Genomic DNA, 15,000 nt, shown 5'->3' on the forward strand with positions numbered 1-15,000 from the left:
CGTGGTCATGGGGCGTGGTCATGGGGTGTGGTCATGGGGCATGGTCAGGGGTGGAGCATTAGCAGGAAGGAGGAAAACCAGTAAAACCAGGAAGTATAACCACTGACATTATCACTATCATGGACTTAGTTAACTACTTAAATAGTGTGTAAATATAAGTGATCTGGGACAAGCCACATCCAAACACAAGTACACACTCCTGTCAACACACTCCTGTTAATACACTCCTGTTAACACACTCCTGTTAATACACTCCTGTTAATACACTCCTGTTAACACACTCCTGTTAATACACTCCTGTTAACACATTCCTGTTAACACTCCTGTTAATACACTCCTGTTAATACACTCTTGTTAACACACTCCTGTTAATACACTCCTGCTAACACACTCCTGCTAACACACTCCTGTTAACACTCCTGTTAACACACTCCTGTTAATACACTCCTGTTAACACACTCCTGTTAACACACTCCTGTTAACACACTCCTGTTAACACTCCGGCTAACACACTCCTGTTAATACACTCCTGTTAACACACTCCTGCTAACACACTCATGTTAACACTCCTGTTAACACACTCCTGTTAATACACTCCTGTTAACACACTCCTGTTAACACACTCCTGTTAATACACTCCTGTTAACACACTCCTGTTAATACACTCCTGTTAACACACTCCTGTTAATACACTCCTGTTAACACACTCCTGCTAACACACTCCTGTTAATACACTCCAGTTAACACACTCCTGCTAACACACTCCTGTTAATACACTCCTGTTAACACAGTCATGTTAACACACTCCTGCTAACACACGCCTGTCAACACACTTCTGTTAATACACTCCTGTTAACGCACTCCTGCTAACGCACTCCTGTTAACACACTCCTGTTAACACTCCTGTTAACACACTCCTATCAACACACTCCTGCTAACACACTCCTGTCAACACACTCCTGTTAACACACTCCTATCAACACACTCCTGATAACACACTCCTGCTAACACACTCCTGTTAACACACTCCTGTTAATACACTCCTGTTAACACACTCCTGCTTACACACTCCTGTTAACACACTCCTGTTAACACACTCCTGCTAACACACTCCTGTTAATACACTCCTGTTAACACACTCCTGTTAACACACTCCTGTTAACACACTCCTGTTAATACACTCCTGTTAACACACTCCTGTTAACATACTCCTGTTAATACACTCCTGTTAACACACTCCTGTTAACACACTCCTGTTAACACACTCCTGTTAATACACTCCTGTTAACACACTCCTGCTAACACACTCCTGTTAATACACTCCTGTTAACACACTCCTGTTAACACACTCCTGTTAATACACTCCTGTTAATACACTCCTATCAACACACTCCTGCTAACACACTCCTGTCAACACACTCCTGTTAACACACTCCTGTCAACACACTCCTGTTAACACACTCCTGTTAATACACTCCTGTCAACACACTCCTGTCAACACACTCCTGTTAACACACCTATCAACACACTCCTGCTAACACACTACTATCAACACACTCCTGTTAACACAGTCCTGTTAACACACTCCTGCTAACACACTCCTGTTAACACTCCTGTTAACACACTCCTGTTAATACACTCCTGTTAACACACTCCTGCTAACACACTCCTGTTAACACTCCTGTTAACACACTCCTGTTAACACTCCTGTTAACACACTCCTGTTAATACTCCTGTTAACACACTCCTGTTAACACTCCTGTTAACACACTCCTGTTAATACACTCCTGTTAACACTCCTGTTAACACACTCCTGTTAATACACTCCGGTTAACACACTCCTGTTAATACACTCCTGTTAACACACTCCTGTTAATACACTCCTGTTAACACACTCCTGTTAATACACTCCTGTTAACATACTCCTGCTAACACACTCCTGTTAATACACTCCTGCTAACACACTCCTGTTAATACACTCCTGTTAACACACTCCTGCTTACACACTCCTGTTAACACACTCCTATCAACACACTCCTGTTAACACACTCCTGTTAATACAATCCTGTTAACACACTCCTGCTAACACACTCCTGTTATCACACTCCTGTTAATACACTCCTGTTAACACACTCCTGTTAATACACTCCTGTTAACACACTCCTGTTAACACTCCTTTTAATACACTCCTGTTAACACACTCCTGCTTACACACTCCTGTTAACACACTCCTGTTAACACACTCCTGTTATCACACTCCTGTTAATACACTCCTGTTAATACACTCCTGTTAACACACTCCTGTTAATACACTCCTGTTAACACACTCCTGTTAATACACTCCTGTTAACACACTCCTGTTAACATACTCCTGTTAACATACTCCTGTTAACACACTCCTGTTAACACACTCCTGTTAATACACTCCTGTTATCACACTCCTGTTAACACACTCCTGTTAACATACTCCTGTTAACACACTCCTGTTAACACACTCCTGTTAATACACTCCTGTTAACACACTCCTGCTAACACACTCCTGTTAACGCACTCCTGCTACCGCACTCCTGTTAACACTCCTGTTAACACACTCCTATCAACACACTCCTGTTAATACACTCCTGTTAACGCACTCCTGCTAACGCACTCCTGTTAACACTCCTGTTAACACACTCCTATCAACACACTCCTGTCAACACACTCCTGATAACACACTCCTATCAACACACTCCTGATAACACACTCCTGTCAACACACTCCTGTTAACACACTCCTGTTAATACACTCCTGTTAACACACTCCTGCTTACACACTCCTGTTAACACACTCCTGCTAACACACTCCTGTTAATACACTCCTGTTAACACACTCCTGCTAACACACTCCTGTTAACACTCCTGCTAACACACTCCTGTTAATACACTCCTGTTAACACACTCCTGCTAACACACTCCTGTTAACACTCCTGTTAACACACTCCTGTTAATACACTCCTGTTAACACACTCCTGCTTACACACTCCTGTTAACATACTCCTGTTAACACACTCCTGTTAACACACTCCTGTTAACACACTCCTGTTAATACACTCCTGTTAACACACTCCTGCTAACACACTCCTGTTAACACACTCCTGTTATCACACTCCTGTTAATACACTCCTGTTAACACACTCCTGTTAATACACTCCTGTTAACACACTCCTGTTAATACACTCCTGTTAACACACTCCTGTTAATACACTCCTGTTAACACACTCCTGTTAACACTCCTGTTAACACACTCCTGTTAATACACTCCTGTTAACACACTCCTGCTTACACACTCCTGTTAATATACTTCTGTTAACACACTCCTGTTAACACACTCCTGTTAATACACTCCTGTTAACACACTCCTGCTAACACACTCCTGTTAACACACTCCTGTTAATACACTCCTGTTAACACACTCCTATCAACACACTCCTGCTAACACACTCCTGTTAATACACTCCTGTTAACACACTCCTATCAACACACTCCTGCTAACACACTCCTGTCAACACACTCCTGTTAACACACTCCTGCTAACACACTCATGTCAACACACTCCTGTTAACACACTCCTGTCAACACACTCCTATCAACACACTCCTGCTAACACACTCCTATCAACACACTCCTATCAACACACTCCTGTCAACACACTACTGTTAACACACTCCTATCAACACACTCCTGCTAACACACTCCTGTCAACACACTCCTGTTAACACACTCCTGTTAACACACTCCTGCTAATACATTCCTGCTAATACACTCCTGCTAATACTGTACACTCCTCTTAATACACTCCTGCAAATGTACTGTTTCTGTCCCAGAAGCTATTTTTTTTCTAACAGCTCGAATCAGGACCTTAACTTTAACCTAAACTCTGAGATTAATAACAGATAGACCAGATTCTCAAATTTTCTCTAAAGCTCCAGAGACTCTACACATTTGATCCCTGATGAAGATCAGAATTTCATACCTTCTCCTGAGCCATGTGAACTTTTACTGATTGCTAAAAAAGGTTGTGTTTCTGTAGCGTACATTAGCACAGAACCTGGACATGTCAGAAGTCATTAGTTCTATGAAAAAGGTTCAGTGATTTATGGCCTCGTACTTTATTGTTTGTGTGTGTGTGTATGGGCGTGTCCCAAACCACACACATTACTCAGTTTACTAACTAGTGGGAAAGCTGTAAGAAAAATGACACATGGTTACATTTGTTAGGGGGCGGAGTTAGAATGTGTCACAGCCTCATGCATATTTATTTATTCAGTGCTTGGACCCATAATCCACTAAACATATTTAATTTGAAACATTTTTAAAATGTTAATAAAAGTCTCATGCAGGTGACGTGTGAAATGAGTTGAAACCTGTACAAGTTTATGATGGTGGGAGAAAAGCAGCATTCTGATTGGCTGGAGTCTCAAGGGAGTGTGTGATAGAGGAATCGTGCTCACTAAACTAAAACAGACTTACACACAGACCCTGAGAACTGTGCTACACACACACACACACACACACACACACAGAGCCTATGTCGATTATGCAGGATATTCATAAGGTCAGGGAACACCATTAATTTTACAACCTACACACACACACACACACACACACACACACACACTCCTCCAGACCAGCATCCTGTTCCTCCTTCACATAGTGTGCTCACTCCTCTAATTCTTAAGGGTAATGTTCTGTTTGTGTGTGTGTGTGTGTGTGTGTGTGTGTGTGTGTGTGTGTGTGTGTGTGTGTGTGTGTGCGTGTGTGTGTGTGTGTTGGAATGTTAAGAGAATATTACAGTATAACAACCTGAAGCTTGAAGTAAAAAAAGAAAGAGTCTTAGAAAAAAATTTCTCCAATGTTGGAGAAAAAAGTGAAAAAGCGAGAATAAAAACAGGAACAAATGAAAAAAAAACAGAAGTTGAAGATGAGAGAAAGAATGAATTAGGAAGGAAGGAAGGAAGGAAGGAAGGAAGGAAGAGAGATATATGTAACACACTGTAATACACTGTAACACACTGTAATACACACATTGTAACAGTCCATTTTGTTTGTTACAGTACCTTGTGTTTGTGTTCCTGATTCTGTGTTGCCGTGTTCCTCTGTTCCAGGTCCCCAGTGTCTCCACCCCTTTGTAATTTTTTTCCTTAATAAACTCCCTTTTTTATCCCTGCATCTGGGTCTGGATTTTATCCTAGAAGACCCACAATTCCTGACAGTTTGTGTGTATGTGTGTGTTTGTTGGATTGTGTGTGTTTGTGTGTGTGTGTTACAGTATATTATCATGTGTGTGTATATGTGTGTGTTACAGTATATTATCATGTGTGTATGTTACAGTAAATTATTGTGTGTGTGTTACAATAGGTTATAATGTGTTAGAGTGTTACAGTATATTATTGTGTGTGTGTGTTACAATAGGTTATAATGTGTTAGAGTGTTACAGTATATTATTGTATGTGTGTGTTACAATAGGTTATAATGTGTTAGAGTGTTACAGTATATTATTGTATGTGTGTGTTACAATAGGTTATAATGTGTTAGAGTGTTACAGTATATTATTGTGTGTGTGTGTTACAATAGGTTATAATGTGTTAGAGTGTTACAGTATATTATTGTGTGTGTGTGTTACAATAGGTTATAATGTGTTAGAGTGTTGCAGTTTATGACCATGTGTCAGTGAGTGTTGAGTATCTGAATGTTATTGTGTTACAGTGTATAATATTGTGTTCGTGTGTTACAGTGTGTCACAGTGAGTGTCAGTGTGTTACAGTGTATAATATTGTGTTACAGTGAGTATCCATGTGTTACAGTGTATAATATTGTGTTAGTGTGTTACAGTGTGTTACAGTGAGTGTCAGTGTGTTACAGTGTATAATATTGTGTTACAGTGAGTATCCATGTGTTACAGTGTATAATATTGTGTTAGTGTGTTACAGTGTGTTACAGTGAGTGTCAGTGTGTTACAGTGTATAATATTGTGTTACAGTGAGTATCCATGTGTTACAGTGTATAATATTGTGTTAGTGTGTTACAGTGTGTCACAGTGAGTGTCAGTGTGTTACAGTGTATAATATTGTGTTACAGTTAATGTTACAGTGTTACAGTGTATAATATTGTGTTACAGTTAATGTTACAGTGTGTTACAGTGTATAATATTGTGTTACAGTTAGTGTTACAGTGTGTTACAGTGTATAATATTGTGCTACAGTGAGTATCTGTGTGTTACAGTGTATAATATTGTGTTACAGTGAGTATCCATGTGTTACAGTGTATAATATTGTGTTACAGTGAGTGTTACAGTGTGTTACAGTGTATAATATTGTGTTACAGTTAGTGTTACAGTGTGTTACAGTGTATAATATTGTGTTACAGTGAGTATCCATGTGTTACAGTGTATAATATTGTGTTACAGTGAGTATCCGTGTGTTACAGTGTATAATATTGTGTCAGTGTGTTACAGTGTATAATATTGTGTTACAGTTAGTGGTACGGTGTGTTACAGTGTATAATATTGTGTTACAGTTAGTGTTGCGGTGTGTTACAGTGTATAATATTGTGTTACAGTTAGTGTTACAGTATGTTACAGTGTATAATATTGTGTTACAGTGAGTATCCGTGTGTTACAGTGTATAATATTGTGTTACAGTGAGTATCCGTGTGTTACAGTGTATAATATTGTGTTACAGTTAGTGTTATGGTGTGTTACAGTGTATAATATTGTGTTACAGTTAGTGTTACAGTATGTTACAGTGTATAATATTGTGTTACAGTTAGTGTTACAGTATGTTACAGTGTATAATATTGTGTTACAGTTAGTGTTACAGTATGTTACAGTGTATAATATTGTGTTACAATTAGTGTTACAGTGTGTTACAGTGTATAATATTGTGTTACAGTTAGTGTTACAGTGTGTTACAGTGTATAATATTGTGTTACAGTTAGTGTTATGGTGTGTTACAGTGTATAATATTGTGTTACAGTTAGTGTTACAGTGTGTTACAGTGTATAATATTGTGTTACAGTTAGTGTTGCGGTGTGTTACAGTGTATAATATTGTGTTACAGTTAGTGTTACAGTGTGTTACAGTGTATAATATTGTGTTACAGTTAGTGTTACAGTGTGTTACAGTGTATAATATTGTGTTACAGTTAGTGTTACAGTGTGTTACAGTGTATAATATTGTGTTACAGTTAGTGTTACAGTGTGTTACAGTGTATAATATTGTGTTACAGTTAGTGTTACAGTGTGTTACAGTGTATAATATTGTGTTACAGTTAGTGTTACAGTGTGTTACAGTGTATAATATTGTGTTACAGTTAGTGTTACAGTGTGTTACAGTGTATAATATTGTGTTACAGTTAGTGTTACAGTGTGTTACAGTGTATAATATTGTGTTACAGTTAGTGTTACAGTATGTTACAGTGTATAATATTGTGTTACAGTTAGTGTTATGGTGTGTTACAGTGTATAATATTGTGTTACAGTTAGTGTTACAGTGTGTTACAGTGTATAATATTGTGTTACAGTTAGTGTTACAGTGTGTTACAGTGTATAATATTGTGTTACAGTTAGTGTTACAGTGTGTTACAGTGTATAATATTGTGTTACAGTTAGTGTTACAGTGTGTTACAGTGTATAATATTGTGTTACAGTTAGTGTTACAGTGTGTTACAGTGTATAATATTGTGTTACAGTTAGTGTTACAGTGTGTTACAGTGTATAATATTGTGTTACAGTTAGTGTTACAGTGTGTTACAGTGTATAATATTGTGTTACAGTTAGTGTTACAGTGTGTTACAGTGTATAATATTGTGTTACAGTTAGTGTTACAGTGTGTTACAGTGTATAATATTGTGTTACAGTTAGTGTTACAGTGTGTTACAGTGTATAATATTGTGTTACAGTTAGTGTTACAGTGTGTTACAGTGTATAATATTGTGTTACAGTTAGTGTTATGGTGTGTTACAGTGTATAATATTGTGTTACAGTTAGTGTTACAGTGCGTTACAGTGTATAATATTGTGTTACAGTTAGTGTTACAGTGTGTTACAGTGTATAATATTGTGCCCTGTCCAGTTGTCCTGTTAGAATGTAAATGTTCACACTAGACACTGGAAAACTGGGAGCAACCAGATTTCCAGTCACTCCTGCTGAAGAACAACCCTGAGGAGTATCATGGTAGGAACTCTTTTAGCTGAAGTTTGAACCAAAATGGTGAAAAAATCTCCCAAGAGTTTGTCCACAGCCTTCTTGTAATCTCCAGGCTCCAGACTCACCTTTTATCAGGTCTTCTTCCATCAAGGCTGGATCTGTAAAGAACTGACCATGTTGTTGTGTTCTGCACAGGTTCTTCAGCTTCAGCCATGAGCTCAAGAAGCCCCCACAGTGCTGCAGCTCCACTTGTCTGGCTTGTATCGTAGTTTATTTCAGATTTATTTATGTAGTGTGGGGCACGGTGGCTTAGTGGTTAGCACGTTCTCCTCACACCTCCAGGGTTGGGGGTTCGATTCCCGCCTCCGCCTTGTGTGTGTGGAGTTTGCATGTTCTCCCCGTGCCTCGGGGGTTTCCTCCGGGTACTCCGGTTTCCTCCCCCGGTCCAAAGACATGCATGGTAGGTTGATTGGCATCTCTGGAAAATTGTCCGTAGTGTGTGATTGTGTGAGTGAATGAGAGTGTGTGTGTGTGTGTGTGTGTGTGTGTGCCCTGTGATGGGTTGGCACTCCGTCCAGGGTGTATCCTGCCTTGATGCCCGATGACGCCTGAGATAGGCACAGGCTCCCCGTGACCCGAGGTAGTTCGGATAAGCGGTAGAAAATGAGAGTGAGAGTATTTCTGTAGTGTCACTGTAAAAGGAGCAGAGAACAGAAGTAATCCCCTGAACACAGTGTAAGATTGTGACTAAGACACACACTGTATCTTTATTTAACCCTCAACATACAAGTCTTTACACATGATGTTTAGAACCTGTTTTTCCAGGACTTCAGCTGCAGTACATTTTAATACATTTTACATAAACAACTGAGGAAAGAATCGATGACAGGCTGTTTGTCTGAATGTTGTTTTTGTTTTAGTTTTAGTTTGTAAAAAGAAATGATCAGGAGGTGTTAATTCCTCTAGATCTTATTGCAGAAGAGAAAAACAGGAAGTGGCCCAGCGCTGTTTATAACGGTCCATATTACTAGTGAGAACTGAGATAACAGAGGTTAAAGGTCACCGGAGCAAAGACTAAACCAGTGAAACCCGAGACACAACACACACACAAACACTGCTGATATTTTAACATGCTTCGTGTTCAGAGCAGCAGCACGGTATAATATTGTAATAGTGACACACTGAAACGCCCTCTAGTGGACACACGGGTGAATGCCGTTCAGCAGATTATCACTAATTCAACAAAGGGTTCAAGGAAACATTGGCAAATAAAGCGGAATATAGAGATGTATAAAAATTTCCTGAGCCTTATATTGAGCCTGTGGTGCTAAATAAACATTTTAATCCAAATAAATCACGACACACTGAGAGCCACGTTAACAACCATATTATTTGTGTCGAGAAATGTGAGAAAGGTGATGAGAGAGAAGCTTCATCGAGGATTCTCCATCTATTTATGCGTAAACAGTGAGAGAACCACACATCAGTGTGACACGTTTACGTCCAAACAGACGTAGCAACTAAAATCTCCACGTAACGTATGCAGGAGAGATTACGACGAGCAGTATATTGTATGGTGTTTATGGTGTACAATAAACTACAGAGACCTGAGGACAATAATGCAGCTGTGGATAGAAGGAAACTGTTTATTGAAGGAGTCTCCAGTGTCAGAGGTAAAGTGTTAACGCTGGATGTGGTGTGATGTGACACACATAACGACATGAAACGTATTCAGCAGAAACACACCAGATTAAACACAGGTCCTGGACACAGACTGAGATTTAATCATGAAGGGAAAATGAGGAAGCCGCTGAAGGTGTTGCGGAGCATCGTATCGTCGTAGAGGGCGTAGTTGGTAACGAGGCGAAGGTACACCGCGTCCCCGACCTCCAGCTCCAGCACCAGAGCCCCAGACACGTGTCTGGCAGTTCCGTCTTTGTCGTACTCGCCCAGGTGCATGAGATGCTGGCTGTTCTTGTACAGGTGAACACCCATGTTGTGGCTGTTACTGCTGTAGGCGGCGGCAGTGAAGCGGATGTAGTAGGCGCCTTTGACAGGAGCCGTGAACACACCTGTGATTAACACACACCGGCGGTTTATTCAAAAGATCAGCATGTGTTTGTTAGAACTGAATGTAACTGAGGGCTGGTTGTGTTAATCTGCAGCGTGTTAGTTACAGGACCTGTGAATGGGTTATACGCTCCTCCGATGTTGCTGATGACTTTACTGTAGATCAGCGTGGTTTCAGCATTAAACGGTCCTCTCTGTCCTGCAGGTAAACCGGCGCTGAACGCCACCTTCGGCCGCACTGTCAACATGACATACTGGTGTTAATAACAGTAACAGTGATGAATCAACACCATCGCTTAGTGTTAAGGGTTAAGTGTTTAGTGCAGAGTTTACCAGCGTTCAGTTTCTTTATGCTCTCCAGTTCGCTCTTCACAGCCTTCAGCTGCTCTCCTTCATCTTGGGAATAAAGAAAACTACAGTAGTTTAAGATCTTTAGATGTTCTCAGTGTTTCCTCAAAACAACCAGAGAACCTTTTCTGTCTCTGACGTTACTCACATTCTCCTTCTCCACACTCGTCACTCTATAAACACTCAGACTGGACATGTTAATAATCTGTTAGTTAAGACTAGCAAGTTCAAACAAATGCAGCTAATGAACATTAACTAGAGAGTGAAATGTAACCTGTGAGTAGAAACTAACCTAGAAAGTAAACATTAACTAGTGAGTGAACTATAACTAGCAAGCGAAAGCTAACTAGCGTTATGTTCTGGCTGAATTTATCCAGATAATTCTACTTTTTAAATTTGTGTCCAGGTTTAACTGGTGTTTCTGAGCGGAATTTATCTAGTTTTGATTTTCACATCAACATCTGAAGTTTTTTTAGACTGTAATCATGTGAAACTCAACACTGCTCTCTGAGACCTTAACCTTGAGAAAGCAGAAATGATACAAACCGTGAGTGTGATGGAGGGAAGCGTGACACACGTCTCACCTGCTTTCTCTTTCTCCATGTACACCATCTTCACCTTGATCTCGGATAAAGCGGCCGCCTGCTGATACACGAGTTCTCTGAGCTGCTTCAGCTCACCGCACACATCCTGAGAAGATCTCTCATGTTCCTGCAGTCTGCACGACAGCGGCATCAGCAGAAACACCACGAGCGTGTGGAGCATGTTTCTCTCCATCTTCATCTTGCTGAGATCTCTGACCTTCTACGACGTTGTTTGCTAGCAGCTCCTTGTTCATTCTCTTTGCTGAATAAACACTCGGGTCAATCATTAAACACAGATTTGTGAAATGTGGGGAATTTGATCCTCCAGAGCAGGAAATTCCAATCAAGAAGGGAACAAAATTATAAAGATTTCCTTTTTCGGGATAAAATATTGGGTTGTAATATAAAATATCATTTAAACGTTTGTGATGCATTTCAGTGCTCCAGAAATGCATCACAAAAGTTTAAATGATATTTTAAACCACTGAACACACACACACACACACACACACACACACACACACTCACTGAGCTCCTTATTTGGGTTACAAATACAAAAAACTACGAATCTTATCTTCAGAGTGATTCAGGTCTCAGATCAACTCTGAACAATGAAAAGACAATAACTTTTATCTTAGAGAGGAGGCGGAGCTTAACCTGTTACTAGGTGACACGTTCTTTTGTGAAAAGAAGCGCTTTTGAAATCTGGTATATTATAAACCTTCACTTTGTTTCCATGTTCAGATATTTGAGGTTATATCGTATAGGGATTACGTTCCTGACCGATCACATTAGAGATGTTCTAACATCTGTATGTTATAAATGTAATATAAATGTAAACATCTCTGAAATTCTGTCCTTTCTGCCTCTGTGGCCTTTCAGCTCTGTTTCAGAGATGTTAGAGTCTCTCTAAATGACATAGTGACAGAATATACGTATATAATGTCTTACATGTGATCCGTAATCTGATTGGTCACAAACACGATCCCTACATGATCTAATCTGTATCAACTGATTCACTGTAATATTATTAAATATTGTATACAACACATTTCTTCTCCCTCTTCACCTTTCAGTCATTTTCTGGTCTGAAAAAAGAAACCCTTAAAGCTCTTAAATGTCCTCCTCACTTCTCCTAACACTTTAGAATTAAGTCACTAGGAGAAACTCTATAGAATTCTGTGGTAGCCTAGTGGTTAAGGTGTTAAGACTACTGATCAGGAGGTCATTAGTTCGAATCCCAGGTCCACCAGGCTGCCACTGCTGGGCCCCTGAGCAAGGCTCTTAACCCTCAGTTGCATAAAATGAAGTCACTCTGGATAAAAGTGTCTGCTTAATGCCAGAAATGTAAATTAATGTATAATTTCGTGACGGTGAAACGCCGCCCTCTAGTGGACATGTACATGAATGCAGTTCAGCGGATATTTGAGAATGTTCTGGAAACACATAAAATAATACACAGAATTTATTGCTTTGTACGGTCTCTTTCCTAGATACCTGATGTAGTCTGTGCTGCTGAATAAACATTTCAATTCAAACAGATCACAACTCAGTGAGAGCTGCTTTAAAAAGAGACTTTTTGTGTGAATAAAATGACAAAGGAAAGAGAAAAGAGGTGAGAAACATTAATCATGGAATGAATTCAACAGAAGAACAGGTTCACAATCACAACTCACACAATATAATAAACGACCACAGCAGCAGCGGCTCTAAAATGACCCGTTTAATAGATTCAATATGTTATTTATACAAAAGAAGAGGAATAGAAAAGTGGTGCATGAGCAGCAGTCGTGACTCAACCCTCCACCGGGTTTAGTGTTGGAGGAAATTTTAACAGCTTCACTACTGCACACATCAATTTAAATAAAAGCTCTTACGGTGCGACTAGTAAAGCAAATATTCACAAACATGTCTGTATACAGAACACATCTGTCCGTAAAATGGCGTAAACTCGCTCTATAAAAACACAAGAGTCAAAATACTGGAGGTCAACAGATGCCTGTGGAGAAGATTTCAGGCTTCACAGAGTTTTACTTTAGAAGTAAAATCATTTCTAAAGGATCAGGATCAGGATCGTAGCGATGAGAGAGAGAGAGAGAAAAAAAGTCTCTAATGTGGATAATGATGGGTTATTGGAGAGGGGCTAATACTTTTGATAATATAAACTAAGCTGTAGACATCATTAGCAACTTTATGTCCATATCCTCAATCCTGCTTTATTTAAAACCTCAATACTTTTTATTTAGTTCATAGTCTGATAAATATTTAATATGCTAATATGCTGATCATTTTAGCTACTCCTTTAATGCTAAGGTAGGATAATCTGCTAGCTAGCTAGCCAGCTGCGAAGGTCGTAGCTAATAGCTAATAATCTCTTCTCTTTAAAAAACAGGTTTAAAAACCATTTCAGTTACTTTTTTTGTGCCACCATGTGCACCTGACTAGCATAGCATTAGCCTACTAGCTATTTATCTGACTGTAAAAACTCAGACGAGGTAAAGTAAAGAAAGAGCTGTTTAGAGAACTTAGCATGATAGATTCTGGACATGTGACCATTAGCCCTCAGTGTGAGAGGATCGTTAAATAGTTGAGTGGAATCTGGCTGGTCGGTTTGTTTGGCCCAGATTATTGCTATGGGAACTGGAAGGTCTGAGCTAACGAGGTGGCTAACTGTGAATAAACATTAGGATCAGTAGGAATCAGCTAACGCAAGCTACAGAGTCAACGTTCTGTTATTTTAATGTTTGTATACGCAGCTTATATAAGACAATATAGACAGTAAATGTGCTGAAAGACTGCATTAAAGGATTTTAATGCTAATTACATTCTGCTTTAGCAGAAACCGAGAACTTGGTGTGTCTAGCCGATAAAGCCAGACCTTTGTGTGTGTGTGTGTGTGTGTGTGTGTGTTTCGGTAAGTAATCTCTGTGGTTAAATAAAAGTTCAGAAGGTCGTTTGTGCTTCTGAAAAATAAAAAGGTACTAAAATGGATTCCTGGACCCGAGTGCAGTCCGACAGCTGGTCTTATCCCTGATTGGTCACAAAACCGTGAGCATGTGAAGAGAAATAAGGCTTTCTGTTGGCTAATCAGTTTAGCTAGGTGTGACCAGGAAGTCGGTGGAGAATACGCGAAAGGGTCGTCGCTATGGCGACCCGCAGAACAGCCTTTATTATGAGGAGAAAGATGGCTGAGAAGGTCTTTCGTTTACATAAAACAACATTTATCCAGGAGTGTGTGTGTGTGTGTGTGTGTGTGCGTGTGTGTGTGCGTGTGTGTGTGTGTCAATTGATGCTGTATGTAGAATCAGAGCTGTCCAGGACTGGAGGAAGCACACAATCAGGCTGAGGTAGGTTCGTTCTGGAATATTCTTCATACCATTCCTAAACACACACACACACACACACACACACACACGTGTGTTTTCAGTAGCTTTACAGATTTAAGTCTCGTTAAGATTTAATCTGGTCTCGTACCTGGATCTCCTCCTGATACATCTTCATGCTCAGGTCACTTTTAGTGCGCGACCTTCGACCCTGGAACACTAGACTGGAGTGCTAGTGTTAAAAAAATAAGAAAAGTGTTTACGCAAGTGAGAAGTGTTTGTTTTTCCCCAATTGTGAAACATGTTTGTTTGGTTCCACATTGCTAATACCAACTGTACACAAGTGTGTGTGTGTGTGTGTGTATGTACTCACTCCATTTCTGTCCATAGACACACACATTTCCTGCAGTGAACTGATGTTGGTCCCAGCGAGGGTGTGTTTGTATAGTTCCAGTGTCTGTAACGCTTCAGCACGAGACACTTCCACTTCAA

At 39.8% G+C, this 15,000-nt stretch overlaps 3 protein-coding genes across 5 annotated transcripts in view; all 3 read right to left on the reverse strand.

Moving 5' to 3' along the window:
- The window catches only part of agtr2 (angiotensin II receptor, type 2), a 16,180-nt gene extending 11,012 nt beyond the window's left edge, over nucleotides 1–5,168 (reverse strand). The window contains exon 1 of one of the 2 annotated variants that reach the window (XM_060862958.1): nucleotides 5,096–5,168. The gene's annotated coding sequence lies outside the window, so the exon portion shown is untranslated. Of the gene's footprint in view, nucleotides 1–4,011; nucleotides 4,092–5,095 lie in introns of those variants that run through there. The other variant, XM_060862959.1, reaches the window with a different exon arrangement.
- Nucleotides 5,169–9,815: 4,647 nt separating this feature from the next.
- LOC132840867 (complement C1q-like protein 4) lies at nucleotides 9,816–11,422 on the reverse strand. Its single transcript, XM_060862920.1, has 4 exons — nucleotides 11,186–11,422; nucleotides 10,587–10,649; nucleotides 10,366–10,491; nucleotides 9,816–10,255 (listed from the first exon to the last, which is right to left on the reverse strand). The coding sequence occupies exons 1-4, from the start codon at nucleotides 11,382–11,384 to the stop codon at nucleotides 9,969–9,971; spliced, it is 675 nt and encodes a 224-aa protein (XP_060718903.1). The 5' UTR covers nucleotides 11,385–11,422; the 3' UTR covers nucleotides 9,816–9,968.
- A 1,471-nt stretch (nucleotides 11,423–12,893) lies between these two features.
- Nucleotides 12,894–15,000, reverse strand: part of tpcn1 (two pore segment channel 1) — a 17,673-nt gene continuing 15,566 nt past the window's right edge. For both annotated transcript variants that reach the window (XM_060862801.1, XM_060862802.1), the window contains exons 24-26: nucleotides 14,882–15,000; nucleotides 14,660–14,740; nucleotides 12,894–14,566 (exon numbers count right to left, since the gene is read on the reverse strand). The exon at nucleotides 14,882–15,000 is cut by the window's right edge and continues 18 nt beyond it. In XM_060862801.1, the coding sequence (XP_060718784.1) occupies nucleotides 14,468–14,566; nucleotides 14,660–14,740; nucleotides 14,882–15,000 (299 nt within the window). In that variant the 3' untranslated portion in view covers nucleotides 12,894–14,467. The remainder of the gene's footprint in view (nucleotides 14,567–14,659; nucleotides 14,741–14,881) is intronic.

Source organism: Tachysurus vachellii, chromosome 26, assembly GCF_030014155.1.
Source record: "Tachysurus vachellii isolate PV-2020 chromosome 26, HZAU_Pvac_v1, whole genome shotgun sequence".
NCBI classification, from domain to species: Eukaryota; Metazoa; Chordata; class Actinopteri; order Siluriformes; family Bagridae; genus Tachysurus; species Tachysurus vachellii.